This window comes from Bactrocera tryoni, chromosome 1 (assembly GCF_016617805.1).
Source record: "Bactrocera tryoni isolate S06 chromosome 1, CSIRO_BtryS06_freeze2, whole genome shotgun sequence".
Lineage (NCBI taxonomy): Eukaryota > Metazoa > Arthropoda > Insecta > Diptera > Tephritidae > Bactrocera > Bactrocera tryoni.
Genome location: NC_052499.1, coordinates 89,839,438 through 89,856,756, shown reverse-complemented (window position 1 = coordinate 89,856,756; position 17,319 = coordinate 89,839,438). Strand labels below are relative to the sequence as shown.

At 39.0% G+C, this 17,319-nt stretch overlaps 1 protein-coding gene across 7 annotated transcripts in view; it reads left to right on the top strand.

Annotated features, from left to right (window-relative positions):
* LOC120776707 (probable serine/threonine-protein kinase DDB_G0282963) overlaps positions 1 to 17,319 on the top strand; it is a 65,996-nt gene that overhangs the window by 29,972 nt on the left and 18,705 nt on the right. For 4 of the 7 annotated variants that reach the window (XM_040107634.1, XM_040107642.1, XM_040107652.1 and 1 more), the window contains one exon: positions 2,630 to 2,828. In XM_040107634.1, coding sequence (XP_039963568.1) covers positions 2,630 to 2,828 — 199 coding nt within the window. Of the gene's footprint in view, positions 1 to 2,629; positions 2,829 to 10,188; positions 12,159 to 12,554; positions 17,019 to 17,319 lie in introns of those variants that run through there. The other 3 variants (XM_040107614.1, XM_040107606.1, XM_040107661.1) reach the window with 2 other exon arrangements.

Sequence of the window (17,319 nt, the reverse complement as noted above, 5' to 3'; positions counted from 1 at the left end):
TCCTTTGGTTTAGACCGCCAGTAACATTAGTTGAGGGAGATATTCAAACAGTTCGAAGTTTGGATTCAACTCATTTAAAAAAAATTTTCATCCAGTGCCAATTTTGGCTATTCTATGAATTTTAGTTATTTGGAACAATGTTTCCTAGGTGTTTTCTCGTCTTTCTCGTTTTTATATTCAAATACTATACAGTATTTATATTGATTTCTTAATTTTTATTACTTTGGCGGCGATCTATTTTGTTGTCAATTAATGGAATCATAATTTTCTAGTTGACATTTGTCAGTACAAATCAACCCATTTAGACTAATTAGGTTCGGCAATATCACAGAGCAAAGTTTCCGTTTAGTGTGCTTTTAAGATGCTTTATTTGCAACAAATGCGCTTGTGGAGCATCTTAGACTGCAGAGCTATCATTCAGTTATAAACTAGTTTACAACTAGTGTGAAATTGAATGTGCAATCGAAAAAAGCAAATTAGCAAGAAGAAACAAAAATATTGATAGTAGTAATTTCGAAGAAGAGCAGAAAGAATGTTCGATTGCATTTGTAAAAACTAGTTTGACCACTATAACCGAAATTATGAATAGATTTCGACATGTTAAGTGGGATCTTACTGTACTCGCTTCTGTGCATGTATGTATATTTTAATGTTTGAAATCTACATATATAAGCCAAAAGCACTACCTGTTCGTTCTTCGGCCACAGGGCTGTGTATCAAAAGTATATGCACTTTTCGATATTTCAGCTGGGCTGGCCATGCTATCAATGATGTATGTATGCAGGTGGACCGCCGCTTTCGTTTTAGAGTGTCTCACGTTGTCAGCACGATGCTGTGTCCGCCTAATGATAAACTTTTTCAATTGTTGTGCTCTAAAGCCAAATTAGCCTTCATGCGCTCATTGGCAGCCTTATATCTCAGTATTTAGTACGATTTGAGCCTCCAAGAGGGACTGTCATATATTACCGACAAGTGTAGTGCAAGTGCAAAACGGCTAAAAATATAATTAATTCACAAGAAATAATTATAAATTTTTACAGTTAGACATTTTATGTGATAGATATAGTACATTTTTATACGCCTGGGCGATGAATGGGGAATAAATGGTACATTGGGCAAGTTGAAGGCAATATGTGCTGGCAATATTCCTACTCGTTTGGGCTTCGATCAAATGGTGTGATGAACTTAAAATCATACGTCGCAAATCTACTAATTGTGTGAGTTGTGCCATTGGCGAATCGAATTCAATATCTAATCGATCATTGTGATGTGCAAGAAACCCATATACAGAGACCACCCGCTGTATACCCAATTAATCCTGATTTATATCGGGTGGTTATAGTGGCTGCCAGAATGCAGCTGCATTAATCCAGGCCACAACGGCTGTCGGGGAATCGAAATAGCTGATGAATTGCAAAAGGTCGACTACCGAACCAACTCAGGAAAAATACGCAAATCGTTAAAAACGATACACAACGAAATTTCCGAAAGGGCTTGATTGCCAAGATCATGTGCAAGGGAGTGGAAGGAAAACATACAAGCTTTCCCCCTACACGGTCTTGAAAACACTGCAAGACGGTTGTTGGCCTACTTACTGGCATCACATGTGAGCCGTATGGCCATTATAACGACTTATGGAAGTACACTGAAATTCCTCCTCTGCTTATGTCCGGCCTTATGTAGATATATGAAGCTTAGATGTGGATGAAGTATCAGAACAAAATAGAAGTCCCCATTAAAGTTCGCAACAAATTTCAGCTCGTATAAGTAAATCCCCAGTGTTACCTAACCTAAACTTTGAATTTTTCATATTTTTTTAGTACTTTTGTTTTTTATAATTTATTTGTCAGAAAACAACAAAAAAGTAATACAGCTGAGGCCTTAATTTTATATTGCAAGCTCTTAAAGAATAAAATATATTGTACATAAAGGTTAAGGGATTTTCTTTTTTTAATCATGCATTGGTCCGAGGGACGTATATTTGTATTTTATATTTATTTGATTTAAAGAATTGCAAACGTCAAAAATGTCAAAATATTGCAAATTAGTGTTTGAATGAATTCTGTTATTATTTTTGAAGAAACTTTTATTACGCTTTAAACATTTGAGAAGTGCTAGCACATACATTCATGTATCCGAATTGATTCAATTATTATTATTGTTTTTAATTATTTGGCGCGCAACACAAGCTTTCTGCTTCATTCAAATGAAAATTTTTCATTTTGACTTTTAAACAAATAAATGAAATCAAAACAAATAGAAGCACAGAGTTGAGAGCAGCGCACATGCTGGCGGGCAGAAAACAAAATTGAAGGAAAGGAAAGCAAAGCAAAGCAAAAAGTGAAGAGCACGAACTTTCCCACCAACAATACTATAATAAAAAGAGCAAAAACAAGCTGTTGTTGCTTTGCAATTTAGAATAAATAAAAAGTATTTTGTCCATCTCGTTTGCCAAAAGCTGTGCCGCCGCCAGATTTGTTCGTTTGTCGCCGAAATATCTCACATGAAAAAGCTTTTCAGCATATTAAGTTTTAATGATTTTAGGTCATATTGTGCATCGTTTGTTGTTTTTTCACAACTGCAGTCAAGTTTTATTAATAACAACGCTTTTTATTCAAATCTTCTTCAGCTTTGATCGTTCATCACGCCGTCGCAAGGAGCGCTCGAAACGTTCACACCGTAAGTCGCCCACATCGGGTAGACGTGTTCATAAATATCGTTACAGGGATGAAACATCCAATTCAAGTTCACGGAGACGACATCGGGACCGTGCCAAGGTGGTTGACGATCGAGAAACCGGACGTAATAATCGCCGTTCACCGTCTAAGGTAAAAACTTTTCATTTTATATGCAGGGAAATATCAAAAAAAAAAACAGAAACTGATTATCGAAAGAAATGCAAAACTTATTACTAATTTAATTAATTAAACACGGTTCACACTATAAGAAACGTAAATTTCCAAATAAAATAAAATTTAGCTACAAAGTTAGTTTACACATTCTTCAAATGTGTTGGTAGCAACTTGAAAACAAGATTGAGTGTTTATAGAGTTTTTAACAAAGAAAAGTAGTAAATTCTCCAATTTCCCATTTTTTTATTCCCATTATGACCTAAACTGTATGATTAAGGTATTTTACTTATTTATATATATATGTATATGTATATGTATTCTGCGCTATTTCTGTTTGAATCCGTTTGATTATCTCATGTGTTTACTAATAATACCTTATACAGGGTCTTCCAATAAGAGTGATATGATTTAAAAAAAAACAAATCGTTAAGGAAATTTAAATGTTTTTTATTTAACGTGAATTATAACACCGGTTAACAAAAAAAATTTTTTTTTTGGGGTTTCTGTTCTCATGCTTGAATTCTGATTCTAGACATTGAAAAACACTTAAATATTAATCTTTAGTTCTTTAAGTTTGCTTTGGGCTAATCTACATCGATAAGTATATTTGGGGTTTAATACGAGAGAGCTCATATGAGCATAAAGAAATACAAGAAATATTCACTTTTAGACAATAATTTCTTGTTATTTTACATTTATATATTATTGTTTATCACACATCGTGAATAAAAACGGCTCTTGTATCTAAAAAAAAGTTTTCTAATTATAATCTATAGTGAAATTGTAGAAAAAATATAAAAAATCATCGAAAAATTGCTCTAATTTCTACGAAAGCAAACTTTAACCGGAAAAAAATGTGTCCTTATTTTTATCATAGGAGAAACTAAAATTTAACATGTAGATGTTAGACCCAAAAATCGTGTTGACCGGTATAGTCGATAAAATTAAGTTCTGAATATAGCATCATTCAAATGGCCTTCACAACTTCTTTTGAAGGAACGAATTCGATGAACAGAATTTTCGAGTACTATTTCCACTAAATCAAGGTGTATGTCATGAATAGCCTGTTAAATATTAAGCTTTAAATCTTGACGAGAGTCTGTTCTGTTGTAAAAGACAAATCTCTATTGATAGTAACGGTGTCACCAGCTTCATTTCGAAATAAGTACAGACCGATGATTGTCCGATAACTGTAAATTTAGGTGAATGTAATGTAATGATTTTTAATGAATAATTAGCGATTTTTCTTCGCAAATGAATCGAGAGCTTTGTTTATTTACCGCACCACTCAGATGAGAAGTGAGCCTCATCGGAGAAGATGATTTTTTTTTTTTTTAAATTGTTTACGTTTTCTACTTGTTCCTTAGCAAATCAGCCGTCAGTTTAACGTTGACGGTGGTGCAATGATTCACTTCTTGGGTGGCAACATTTTTATACGGAAGCCAGACCATATCCTTTCTCAGAATTCGCGCACTTAAAGTTCCAATTGGAGAACGATTATTTTAATCATATATTTGAATAATTAGAAGAAATAGTAAACATTATTGAATTCAATGAAAGAAAAGAACAGATCATGCAATTAAAATGGCTGAAACGACCCTTAGAAAGCATGTCATCCCTATTGGAAAACCCGGCATTTATTCACATAGTTTATAATTAATTTATGAAATCAGTTAAATTTTATGCTTTTATATGCCTTCACGATCAGTCATGGTATAAGATCATCCCCACTTTCCATCTCCACATTTTCCGTTTATTTTCGCCTTTATGTGTAGGGGGGACATACTTGATGGGAAGCCAGGACGGCGTGGTCATTCTCTTCGTTACGTTTGCTTCTTTTTTACTTTTATTTTTTTCATCGCCTTCAAGAACGATTGTCTCACACTTTGCACCTAAAATCCGATGGCTCATGTACACACAGATGTATATTCATACATATGCTATACATATTTACGTAGTATACGGAAGCAAATGAGTAATTGGTTTGAGCTACAAGATCAATTGAAATCAATGCAAAAAAAAAAAAATAGCAATTGAACCAATTTCTTGCCAAATCCATTTTTTTTCAGACTTTAACGCGTTTTAACTATTCTGCTTTTATCCCCACATTACTCTTGTCAATGGCATCCATGCTAGTCAGTGCAGTTTTTGCATTTAGAGATTTTGTGCGCGTCTGCTACTGCGTGTGAACCATCCCTAAACCCATAAATTTCTAATACAAAATGAGTATGCTATTGTTCAAGCGACACCTGGAGAAGTCTCAGCTGGTTGCTCAGAATTTCATTAAGGCCAATAAAAGTGTACCCTTTTATGTGAAAATGCGTGAGATGCCAGCTCCCAGGAAGATCGAACGCGTGCACGACCTAGTGGCGCAATGTGCAATGCTTTTCACTGTGTACACCTGCGACTGGATTGCGGATGAGTATTTCGCGGATCACGACGGCGATTATCTTGTAAGGTCTCAATGTTTAATGTACTGAACTTTCTGATAGATGTGTCCAATGTTAGTTAGACACAGAAAATGTGTAGCACTCAAATTGCTTGCCTGCCACAACCGCATGTGCATAAATCATTTGTAACAAATTACAGAAATAGCGATTACGCTCCCATTGTATCGGGCCATTCGTGCTTTGTTGATCCCCATCTGAAGTGTTACGGTGATGGACTTATTGTTTTTGGTATCAGTAGATGAATTTCGAGAGCCTTTAACTATTCTCTGTGAAATGTTTTTTTGTTTTTCGTCCATTAGAGTTTTGTCAGTTAGTGCACCTATGTACATCCTCGTCCATACTTATGGTACATACAAACACTTCGAACATATTTCGGATTGAAAGCGTACATGTCAATTCAATTAGTTTGGTTATTCACAGTGACCATTGAATAGCGCCATTTTAATGAAATAAAATGCACTCTTCTGAGTGAGTGTTTGTGGGAAGTGTCGTGGGGGTCTATAAGTATTTGTGCTTGCATATATTGTTTAGTTTGCTATTTGGCAACTGCGGATGATACGAATCGTAAACTAGTCGTGTTATTGACGTCTTCGATAACGTGTCACCGCTTTGGTGTTCTCCCCATTTTGTTACAAATCTGTTATCACCGGTCTCTCAAGATTGATTTCTTTCGGAAATTAGAAAAAGCAGCTGTTAGGCGACAGCAAAATGTTTTCAAGTCATCGCGGTCTTCGTCGGAAAAGACGGCCATTTACGGCACACTCTCGTTACGCAAAACGATCAATCGTTGTCGCAATAATTTCGATTTGGTTGTAGAATGTGATTTTTTATTTGATAAGTTTTTGGGCGATTGGATAACGGATGAGTATTTTCTTGAACATGATAATGATTATCTTGTAAGTGTGTTGAAATGAAATCGCTCGGTTAAAAACAACGTTATATATTTTATAATAATTTTAATGATATGTAAACTATTGCATGATTCTGCATGCTTTTAAGTTATTATACGAGAATTTGTGTGTGGATCTATACGATGAATTTTTGAAATTGGGTGGAGCTACCTTGAAAAACCTTCTTTTCACTATGAATCTTCTTATTCTTAGAAATATATTCCATTCGTTACGTTCAAAATGAAAAGGGTTTCAAGTGAAGAGAATACCAGTCCACTCCTAATAATTGCCTTCTATGGAAAAGAACGCTGTGGTTGGGTTAAAATTTAATCGCCTTACCAATATATTTCCTAGTCCTGGAAATATATTTTGTAATAACTTTCTTTTTATTAAATTTAAACAGTTTAATTATGACAACTTGCGTTTCTTTTTTGATTTCTCGCAAATTTATCCTTTTTCTTAGCACGCATTTGCCGTGGCGATTATGTAAGGCACTGTTTAATTTTTTATATTTCGGACATTAGTTGTTAAAAAATAATATTATTACATGGGTATACCACATATATATAGTATGTATGTATGTAAACATATGTATGTCGTGAAATAATTAAGCATTACGAGATAAACAAATGAAAAATTTGTTGGAAGAGCAGTTGCGTCATCGCTCTTTGCTCTGAGATATTTTACTTCTTCGCTTCGCTTCGATTCTTTAAGAGAAAGTCCCTTAAGAGCGCATCAAATCGAAATTGTGAATGTGTTTGTTTATTCCGACGTGTTAGCCTGTTTTCAAAACAATGCGCGCGCATCAAAATTTTTCTTCAACACCAACACTTACGTGAAATATTTTCGAAAACGAAGATGTGACTTTTCCAAAGTTCTTACAGGCATACTATATGAATGTATGTTTGTATATATAACTAAAATTATATACTTGTACGCAAAGATATTTGTACGTGAGATATATATATGTACATATAATGATCGGCTATTTCGAATTGTTGGCAAATATTGTCTTTCGGAAGGCTGCTGTTGGTACTGCTTATACTCGTTTTAAGTTCGAAAAACTAATTCAGAAGAAAATCCAAACCCTCATTAGACGGTTGTGTGCGCGCAACAAAAAGCAAGACTTTTCAAAATTTAAATTTATTTTTTTCTTGGTACATTACGGCTTTATGTAAAATTGTGTCGACGGTACGGCGCCTGCGAGAGTGCAAGTATAATTAAAAGTATATACAATTCAAGAATATAACCATACGAGCCGTGCGTGATATTTGGTTCAGTGTTCGTTTAGCTTAATTGGCCAAAAAACAAACATTTTAATATAACTTCAGTGTTGTAAAGAGCTTTTTTCTATTTCTTCACTCTATGAAAAATTCAACATTGAAATTGATATGAAAACATATATTGTTTGTCGCGGTTATCGCCCAAAAAGAGTGACATAACTTTGAAAATGGTTCAGAAAAAATAAAAAGTGACGAAAAAAGTGAATTATACATTTTTAAGATAAAAATACAACGACAAAACACGGGGCTAGAAAAAAGAAATATACAAAAAATAAAATAGCAGAACTTGACAAAACAGCGGGTTATATTTGTGAGTGAAACGAAGGAGCCAAACATGAATAGAAAATACTGAAGGCTTCTTTGTATATTTTCAAATTAAATTAAATGGGTTTGTCTGCCAAAGAGTTCCGACAGATCCATTAGATTTCGTGTTCTCTTTCCTTTAATTTTTTCGTTTCTACTCGATACATGATTATAATTTTGTGTCGGACTTTTGATCTGTTAAATAGAGCTTTCTTGAGTAATAGCAACAATAGCAAAAAAGATTTCGACAAGTCTAACTAATTTAAAATGACAAAACGCAAAAATTTCGCACCATTCCTTAGGTCTCCCAATTCGAACATTGTAGTTGTATGTAGACAACGTGTATGTATGTATGTGTATGCTTATGTATTTTTATTTTTATTTACTCCGCATTTATTTCGCACTGCGGCGCACACCCACCTTCGTCACATAGCTTCTTGATGACATTTCAACTTTTCTGAAAATCGTTGTTTGTACTTTGGTCCCTTTCAAGCACACCATTCCGCCTTTTATGCGTATTTACCTATTTCAACACATGGGTGATTTGTGCGACTTTGCCCCACCGCCACCACTTTGCATTGATTCACGCACTGCACCAGTTTAGACACGTGTGAGGTTGCTGTTGTGCCACACAGATCAGCACAGAGTAGCGTCGATCAACCGTCTCTGTGGCAACACTGTGCAAACGTCATCTTCAGCTTTTGTATCGACCGCAACTCAATTGAGTGTTTATTGCCTTGTTTGCCATTGGTTACAATCGCTGTTGTTGTGATTATTTTTAGATCTTTCTATTTTAAGTAAATACGCCAGAAAAATTAAAACAGGAAATACACCCATTTTCCAATACCATTTCGTCTTTATATTCACTTTATACGTATATATGTACATACATATCCTGTAGTCAACGCAACTAGTTAAAAACTACTTTACTACTAGTACATTGCCTCTTTTCGGCTCTAAACATTACAGTCTCATACCAGTTTGTAGTTGGTGTAAGTCAAATAAATTTTTCGCTGTAGTTGGATTTCCGAAAGGAACTTCAAATTGTGAACTGGTAATTTTCTGTAAAATGCGACGCTTCAGTACAGGTATACACATACACTCAAGCAAGCATAAGCCGCAATAGTCATTTATGGTTTGCATTTTGCTTCCCGCTTTGTGTCGTTGGACGAGGTGAATGGACAATAACAGGAAACAGCTTCCCATGCAGAAAATTTTAAAGTTCGAAGCGTAACAAAAATATCGGTTATTAAAATTGTGAATTGAAAGTGCCATTTAACATTAACTGAAGTCTATTATTTCTGTCCATAAACCAAAAAAGAACAGTTCCAGTTCCGACATGTGCCGAATACATTCGTTAGTTAGTAGTTAACCGATAATAAAACGAAAATACAAGTGAAGTAGAGCAACCGAATAACAGGGACAATTGACAAACATAATATTTGTTGCAAAAAAATAAAACGTACTGTTTAAAGAATACGCGCTGAAGACACGATGATACCGTACATGCTTGTATAGATTCTTGCCCCGAAGCTAAGTTAAGTTAATTTTTAACATGCGTGCATCCCCAAAGTTGCCCATGAACTTTTAAAATACTTATGAATCTTATAAAGATTCGCAAAAAACTTGGGAGATATGCGTTGAATAGTTCCCACCATAGTTGTAAATAACCCAACATAAAAGTGAAAGAAAGAGCAAACAAAGGTGATTTGTTTTGAGGGTCCACTTAAGTGTGGTTCACTATTACTTTTAGGTATATATTCCTTAGGTTATCTTATCATTTCGGTATTACTTTGATTAACTTCCTTCTAAATAATGGGGGATTGATCTGTTCGCAAGAGCAAGGTTGCCAGGCGATTCTTTGTTCAGTAATTGTAGTCTCATTTGATTAAACTTGTTCCCAATTGACGTCATTATGTTTATGTACCTACCCAAGTATGCACATTGATTGATGGCAAAATAAACCTTCATCTATAGTATTGCTCGGTTCATTTGACCCCGAGAGAGCAAGAAAAGACACGCCAAGAAATTTACAGGATTTGCTACATACAAGCATGCAAATGTCTGCCAAAAATGTCAAGAGATTATTGCATTTACCTCGGTCCTGTTTAAAGGTGCGTGAAAACCGAAATACACAAGTACCCGTTTCGATGTACTTAACATCCCTCGTATCGGTTGATTACTTTCACATTGCAGCTGAAACGCATTTCGCAGTAATTGAAAAGCTCTTTTCGCTCGGTCAGACCATTTGTGATATTCGTCGTTAGGTTCAAGCACGTTAAGAACTCGAGCGGAGGCGCAACCAGTCTTCGCTATTTCGTGTTGAGTAATCACAAATTTTTGTGTGTTTTTTAGCAATTCAAGTGTAATATTATCAAAAAAATTTTAAATTTTCAATTGAATTTGTATTGTGTGTTGAAATAAGAGTAAATCAATTTCGATTTTCGAAAATATTAACCACAAGAAGTGTAACATTGAACGACGTATGTAAAAACCACACTGCACGACCTCAATTGCAAGATAATTTAAGTGCCAACAAAACAACAAAATCGTATTGCTACAACACAGAAAAAAATCAATTGCAACGTCGCAGTAATGTCCAACGAATTTAGCGAATTGATCGCCCTTAATTGCCCCGATCTACACTCGAACAATGCCAGTAGTGGAGGGGGTGGTGGCCAAATTCATATTACTGACTCCCAACGCCGTTTGAGTGTAAAACAGATGACGGCGACAGAATTCGCTGCCATACGCGCTGCAGCCTCCGATGAAATCAAAGCTGCCTCGCAGTCGGTATCGGCGCCTGCTACGCCAGTTGATATCAACAAACCGGGCTTATTGGCAGTCAACACTGGTAGCAAACGTTCAAGTGACAGTGCAACACCTCCCAATTTGGTGAGCGCGAATAATTCGGTAGGAGATATACCAATGCTACGATCGCCATCGAGTGATGAAATCATAATAGCACCATCTCATTTGCCCAGCCCCTATGATCACAGTATGTTGCCTCCAAGAGGCGAACATCTTAAGTCACTCTCGGCCGCACCTCTAGAACGCGTAACCTCCTTGCCGAATGTGTTCGACGAAGACATAGAAAAGCAGTTTTTACCTCTCGGTAGCGGTGATGCGGCAGACGCATTGCGTGGCCCTAAAATGAGAGTGAATTCACCAAAACCACAATTGGAGCTTAATTTAGACGATAATTTATCGAAAGGTCGTGGTGCGGTTTATGAGGAGAACGAGTCAAGCAAACGTTCCATTTCCAAATCGTCCACAGATGAGTATGAAACCACACAAAATCATCATAAGATATCTGATTCGATCGAATTACTGCGTATGCATCGCCGTCAGCGTGGCTTAGACACTGCAGCACACGAAGTAGAACCAGAGCGTTCATTGTCTCCAGTCATTTCTGGCGGGCCCTCTTTGCTCTCAATTACATCGCCGCGTTTACATCACGAACGCAGTCCGGCGCCAGACCGTCTGCACAGTTCGAGTTTGAGCAGCATTGGCTCAGCACTTTCGGCTTCGGGCAGTGTGTCTGTATCAGTAAATGCTAGCAAAAATACAAGCAGGCGAGGCAGTGCAGTTAGCACAGCTGAAGAAATGGCAATCAATTTACCTGTGGCATTACCACCGATCTCCAATTTTCCTTTATCAAAAACTACTTCAACACCGAATATGGAGCGTCGCCGAAGTAGTTTGTCTGCACTCTTTCCAGGACCTTCGCCACTGGTTGCACCTGAGCCTGTCTTGCACACTAATCCTTTATTGCCTAAGAACAATGTATCTGCTGAGGAAGAAGAGACACACCATATAGAAGAAGATACTTCCAAGCGAGATATCCCTGCCGGCAAAATGGTACATCGCACTAAAACGCCACCACCAGTCGGTGTCAAATTAGGTGTCAATTTGAAAAAGGTTTCGCCGCCGAGGACTCAAATAGGAATCAAAAAGAATGAGGCACCAATGTTGGGAGTAGTATTGCGACGTGTCGAAAAGAAACCTATACAACAAAAAAGCATTCTTGATGACGACAAGCCACTCTATCACTTCTCCATAGTACGTAGTGAAAAGAAGGATCAAAAACCGATAACAGCAGCTCCTAAGCCAAAGCCGAAACCTGTAATTGGTTTACAAAAGTCAGCGACCACGGTTGCAGTGCCGCCAAAACCGAATCCGGGTGGCATTCTAACAGGTCCACAGGGGAAGACGGGAGTTGGCGCACGTCCTACAAATCCGGTGCAGCGTCCACCCCAGACTCAACGCCCGCAACTTGGTGTGCCGATTACTATTCAGAAGATCGAAGGCGATAAAATTATTATTATTAAGAAATTTGTTATCCCAAAGAATGGTAAAATACCGGAGCAGTATCTCAAGGTTGGTTGGTCGTTCGTGTTGCATTTGATTTTGGTTTATGTGTTGGCATTTTGAGTTGTGTCGTTCATGCAGTGTATTTGTACACGTTCATGATCGTTTCAAGGTCAATGTTAAGCTGTTTTCTGTGATGTCACAGTGTTCAATGTTGCAAAGCATACAAAAGTGTCTTCTGAACATCCAATTTACATTACAACATTTTAATTAATTTATTGGTACACCGTATGTAGTCGGGGGAGAATTTATACATAGCATTGTTGAATAGTAAACAATTGTTAAACGGTAATAAATTCGAAGCTAAATAGCTGTAACCGTAACATATCCCTATAATTACAGAATATAACCTACATAAGTATTACAAATTTGCGAAGGTTTTTTTTTTAATCAATTCACTTAGTTTATTTTCCCAAACAAATGAGTGAAAATGTTAAGCATTCAACTGCGGATACTAATTCTGAAACAAAAACAATAACATCAAACAAAACAGAACACTCAAATGGCAGCGATGAATCAGCACCGACGCTATCCCTTTCTAGAACAGCAACCGTGAGATCTGTGATTACTACGACTCTGCCTGAAACTGAGGGGGCCAAAGCTAATGGTTATAATCTGAAAGGCGTGACCAAAGCAATAGAATCGAACACCTCTTTTAAAAGGGAGACCTCCGATCCAATGGTGCCCATTACCGTCGCCACGTTTGGCGATTCGCCGTCAAACATTTCGAATAACCAATCGGGGTCACAGCAACCTTATCATTTGGTATCCCCCCAAATTGCGGCGGTCTTATCTTCAAGTAAGACCGAAACTAGGACCGCTTTGTGTTCGCCAGTTTCTTCTCCTCTAAGTGGTCGAAAGTGCCGGCCGTTGGTGACTTTGAGTCCTAAATCAACCCCGCCAGTAGCGCGTAAAAATTATCATTTGTCGTACAATACTGCCACTGGTACTATATCATCACCAATCCCAATACCTGCGGTGCCGCCACACATGATGTCGGCTATGGGATCGAGTCCGGCATCATCATTATCGCTATCTTCGTCGACATCATCACCTTCGTCATCGCCTCCTCCGCCTGTGCCTGTACGAGCACCCAAATACAGTTCCACTGGGATCGTACAAAGATCTTTAAAAACGTGTCAAAAAGATGGTTCTAACGCCTATACAAAAGGTTCACCTCATGGGCGCGGTTACAAGCCTTTAAGTGGTTCGCCTCGTAGTCAAATGGACTTGGCACTACCAAAACATCAGGAAACCAGAATTGGCAATGCCATATACCGTTTACCCGAACTTACATCCATCTCTGCCAAGCCTGGAATGGACATTGACTTGGATAAATTGGTTGCGCAGCAGAAGGAGCTGGAAAAGCAAACAGCGGCTGTTAAATTGGATGCAAATATTTATGATGCGGAAATCGAAATGATGAATCAATATTTGAAAAGCCTACCTGATTACACTGAATTGGACAAAAAGCTGCATAAGGAGTTTCAGGAGTGTGAGGACTTGTATGACCGGTTGAAACGTCGGCAGGCGCCAGTTTCAAACTCGAATTCCCGCAAAAGTGTTATATTGCCCGCGGCAATTAATTCACAGACGACAAGCCGTCCAAATGTATCTGTTCATAACTTGTCGAAGTCATCATCGATAAATTTCGGTAATCCTCTTACTTCAGTGGAGCATCCACAATCAACTATCGTCACGAACCGCTCTCGCTTGGCATACCCTTCCATATTTTCCTCAGTCGGACAACAGCAACAACTTGCTCCGAAATTGCAACGTAGTATTTCTAGTAACAGTATGCCATGTTCGAACTCGCCGCAATATGGTTGCGTTCAAGGAATTATAACACCACAGTGCACCCAATTATCAACGGATCAGAAAGACTCAACTACTAACGGATCCAATCTTTCACTCAACAAGCAATTAATGAACGATTTTTGGACGGAAAATCTAATGTCCTCACAGAAACGTCAAACACCCAAGCGGTCAATATGGAACTACGAGAAAATTTGCGCGCCCACTGTAAACACTGTGGGCGCTGCAGGGGCACCACTCAAAGTGGATGCCCAGACAGCTAAGAAGCTTGCCATATTCGATCCGACAGTGGCTGAAGCGGCACAAAAGGAACTGCATAAGCCAAATAAACTCCAAAAAAATGCATCTCTATCGCATTTGGATATGAAAGTGCGGCAGGCCGTTACTAAAGAAGAACTATATAAACTTATGTGCAACGAAAATGCACTCACCGTCCCGCTGGCGCCTACAAACTTCATCAGCAAGCTACCTGTAAAGATAAATGCTCAACCAATAACATCACAGGTGCATCATCCCCAGGAGCAGCTAAAGCCTGAGCAACAACAATATTCAGAGTTGGTACCCTTGAATAAAAGCGTTTCACTTTCCCATGTGCCCTCCGGGCTGATCTCAACATCAACAAATTTCGACAATGCCACGCCATACACACAAGCTGCTAAAGCTCCAGTGAAAAATCTGGTGCGCTCAACAAGCCGCACACACATACCGTCCTATATGAAACACTTGCCCGCATTGAGTCGCAGCAATTCCAACACAGCAATATTAATGCCCACGTCTATAGCAGAGCAAAATAAGCAGCCATCTGCGTTGATGAGCAACATGACAACGACGTCGGCTACACTGACAACAGGAACAGTGAATCCCATAGGTGGTTTACTCAAGAGTGCGTCGAGCTCAAGTGTTTTCGGCGTTAGTGCGACAGCTAAATATAGTCCGTTCTATATGCAGCGATCTATCGTTGATGACTCACCTCAAAGTACTTTAGTAGCTACGGGGAATACGCTGCCACAATTAACAAGCACCGCTGTGTCGCGTGCACCTGCAATGGCAACTTCTTTGGTGACTCCAAGTGAGAAACCAAAATCGGCCCTTAGTGACGAGCTGATGATACGCCAAAAGCAATCGCAAACATTGCCGCAACTACAAAAGCAGCAGCAGGAGAGAAAAGAGCAGTCGCAGACTGAGGCTAAACAACAACGGCAACCCACGCGACCACAAAAGCAAATTGTGACGAGTAATATCGATTCCTCGGCTTTTTCTGGTGAGACGGCTAAAACATCCGGATCGCCTCTGATATGCGCCACGAAGACAGTTGATAGTGGTGTTGTTGTTGGACCATCCTCATCTGATCGCAAATCTGAAAAGAGCAATAGCACGATCAGTACGAGTAGTATAACAACAACAAACTGCTGCAGTACACATTTGCCACAACTGTCGAAATTTACATCGTCGTTTCACATACCATCCGCAGAGGCCAAGGGCAGCCGTCTGACGCCTGCAACGAAGCAACCCCCTCGCAATGGTGGTAGCACTGGTACCAGTGCAACGGTGTCAAGCCATGAGCAAGCCTACAAAATCACAAAGGCGCAAAGCAGTGCCAACTTAGAATTGATCAAACGTCAAAAGGACACAGACAATAAGGTTGAGAAGTGCTTGAACGAATTGTTGAAAATTGGCAACAATAGCAACAGCAAAATTGAATCCAGCAGTTTAACCGCGGAACTATTGCAAACATCCACGCTATCAAGCAAAATTGCTGTTCCGGCCGTCACAGATAATCAATTTTCTGAAGAGCAAGGCAAAATCGTGAGGATGCAACAGCAACTACCACAGTTATCGAAGAAAAATTTTCCCCTTGGCAAGTCGAGCTCTACATCGCAAATACCGTTAGGTAGCTGTAGCTACCAGCGCACAATTTTGCAGTCACAAGTGCCGTCACAACAAAAGAATGATCAACAACTTATTCAGCAACACGATATTCTACGTCCAAGGAAACCACAGACATTGCAACAGCAGCAACAGGAGCAACAAACAGTCGCGCCCATACAACAACACGCCTACCCGCAACAGAAGCGCCCTTTTTTGAATTGGAACTCCTTTGCGTGCTCGGCCATGAGTGTATCAACAGACCCTTTCTGCCAACATCAGCAAACGCATAAGTTGCAGCACACCGCTTCGGCATCGAATGTAGGCAAGAAGTTGCAACCAGTTACCTCTCAACAGCATCTGCAGCAGCACCAACACTATCAGCAGATTGCTCAGCCTAAAGCTGCAACAGGTTTAGCGACGCCTTTGATAAAGAATAATACCAACAAAGAGAATAAATATAACAACTTGCAGCAACAACAACTCACACAGTTTACGACTGGCTTCTTACCAGTACAACAGTCGCAGCAGCAGCTGCAAACGCAGAAACAGCAAACAAAATACAATTTCATGAACGCGCAAAAACCGCAACTCGATGGCAATGTCTTGACGCATTCGGCCTCTTTTAGCGCTGTGCAGAGACCAAGCGGATTCCAGTTATTAGGTGCTAAGCACCAGCCGCCGCCCGGGCAATACTTCAATGGACCAAAGATGCAGCAACAACAACAATCGCAGCCGGCACAAGCGGATTGCCAAGTCTTGCAGAACTTCGATCCTTATTTATATCCGAAGCACAGCAACTACTCTCTCGGAAATATACAGCACAAACTCTTCCGTCATCACCAACAGCAACTACAGAACGGTGGCGGCGGTGTTTTTTCAACACAGCTCAACACTCAAGCGCAACAACAACTGCAACGACAGCCAACAGGCGGTGCTTCGTATCACGGTTTTGGCTCTGCCAACGCAATTGCAGCCCCAATTCAAGTCAATCCCCTCACCCAATCAGCCTCCACTTCGGCCATGTGCTGCGACACTCATCGTCCTCTGGCCCCGATCCATGCATCTGGTGCTGGCCACCAGCATCAACAACAACTGCTGTTGCAGCAGCAACAAAGTAATTCAGTTATTTTAAATCAATCACACAATCAAATGTCCAAATCCGCACTAGCACTACACTATATCGAGGTAGTTTCTCTGAATTTTTAATTTTTGTTTCTGTTTCGTTTTTTTTTGTTTTTCGTTTTTTTTTCTTCTGTTGCGGTTTGTTGTAGTCTTTATTGCCAACGTTAATTGTGTGTCATACTAATTTATGTACAAATCTATGTGTAAGCTGCTTTGCTATCTGCTTTTCTCCTAATTACTACTAATCCGTCGCATTCCGCTACATTGCATCCGTTTTTTGGCTTTATCACATACATATATACACACTTATGTCCTCGCAGGGATCGCTTGCTATGTCATTCCAATTTGTTCAAAGTTAAAATAT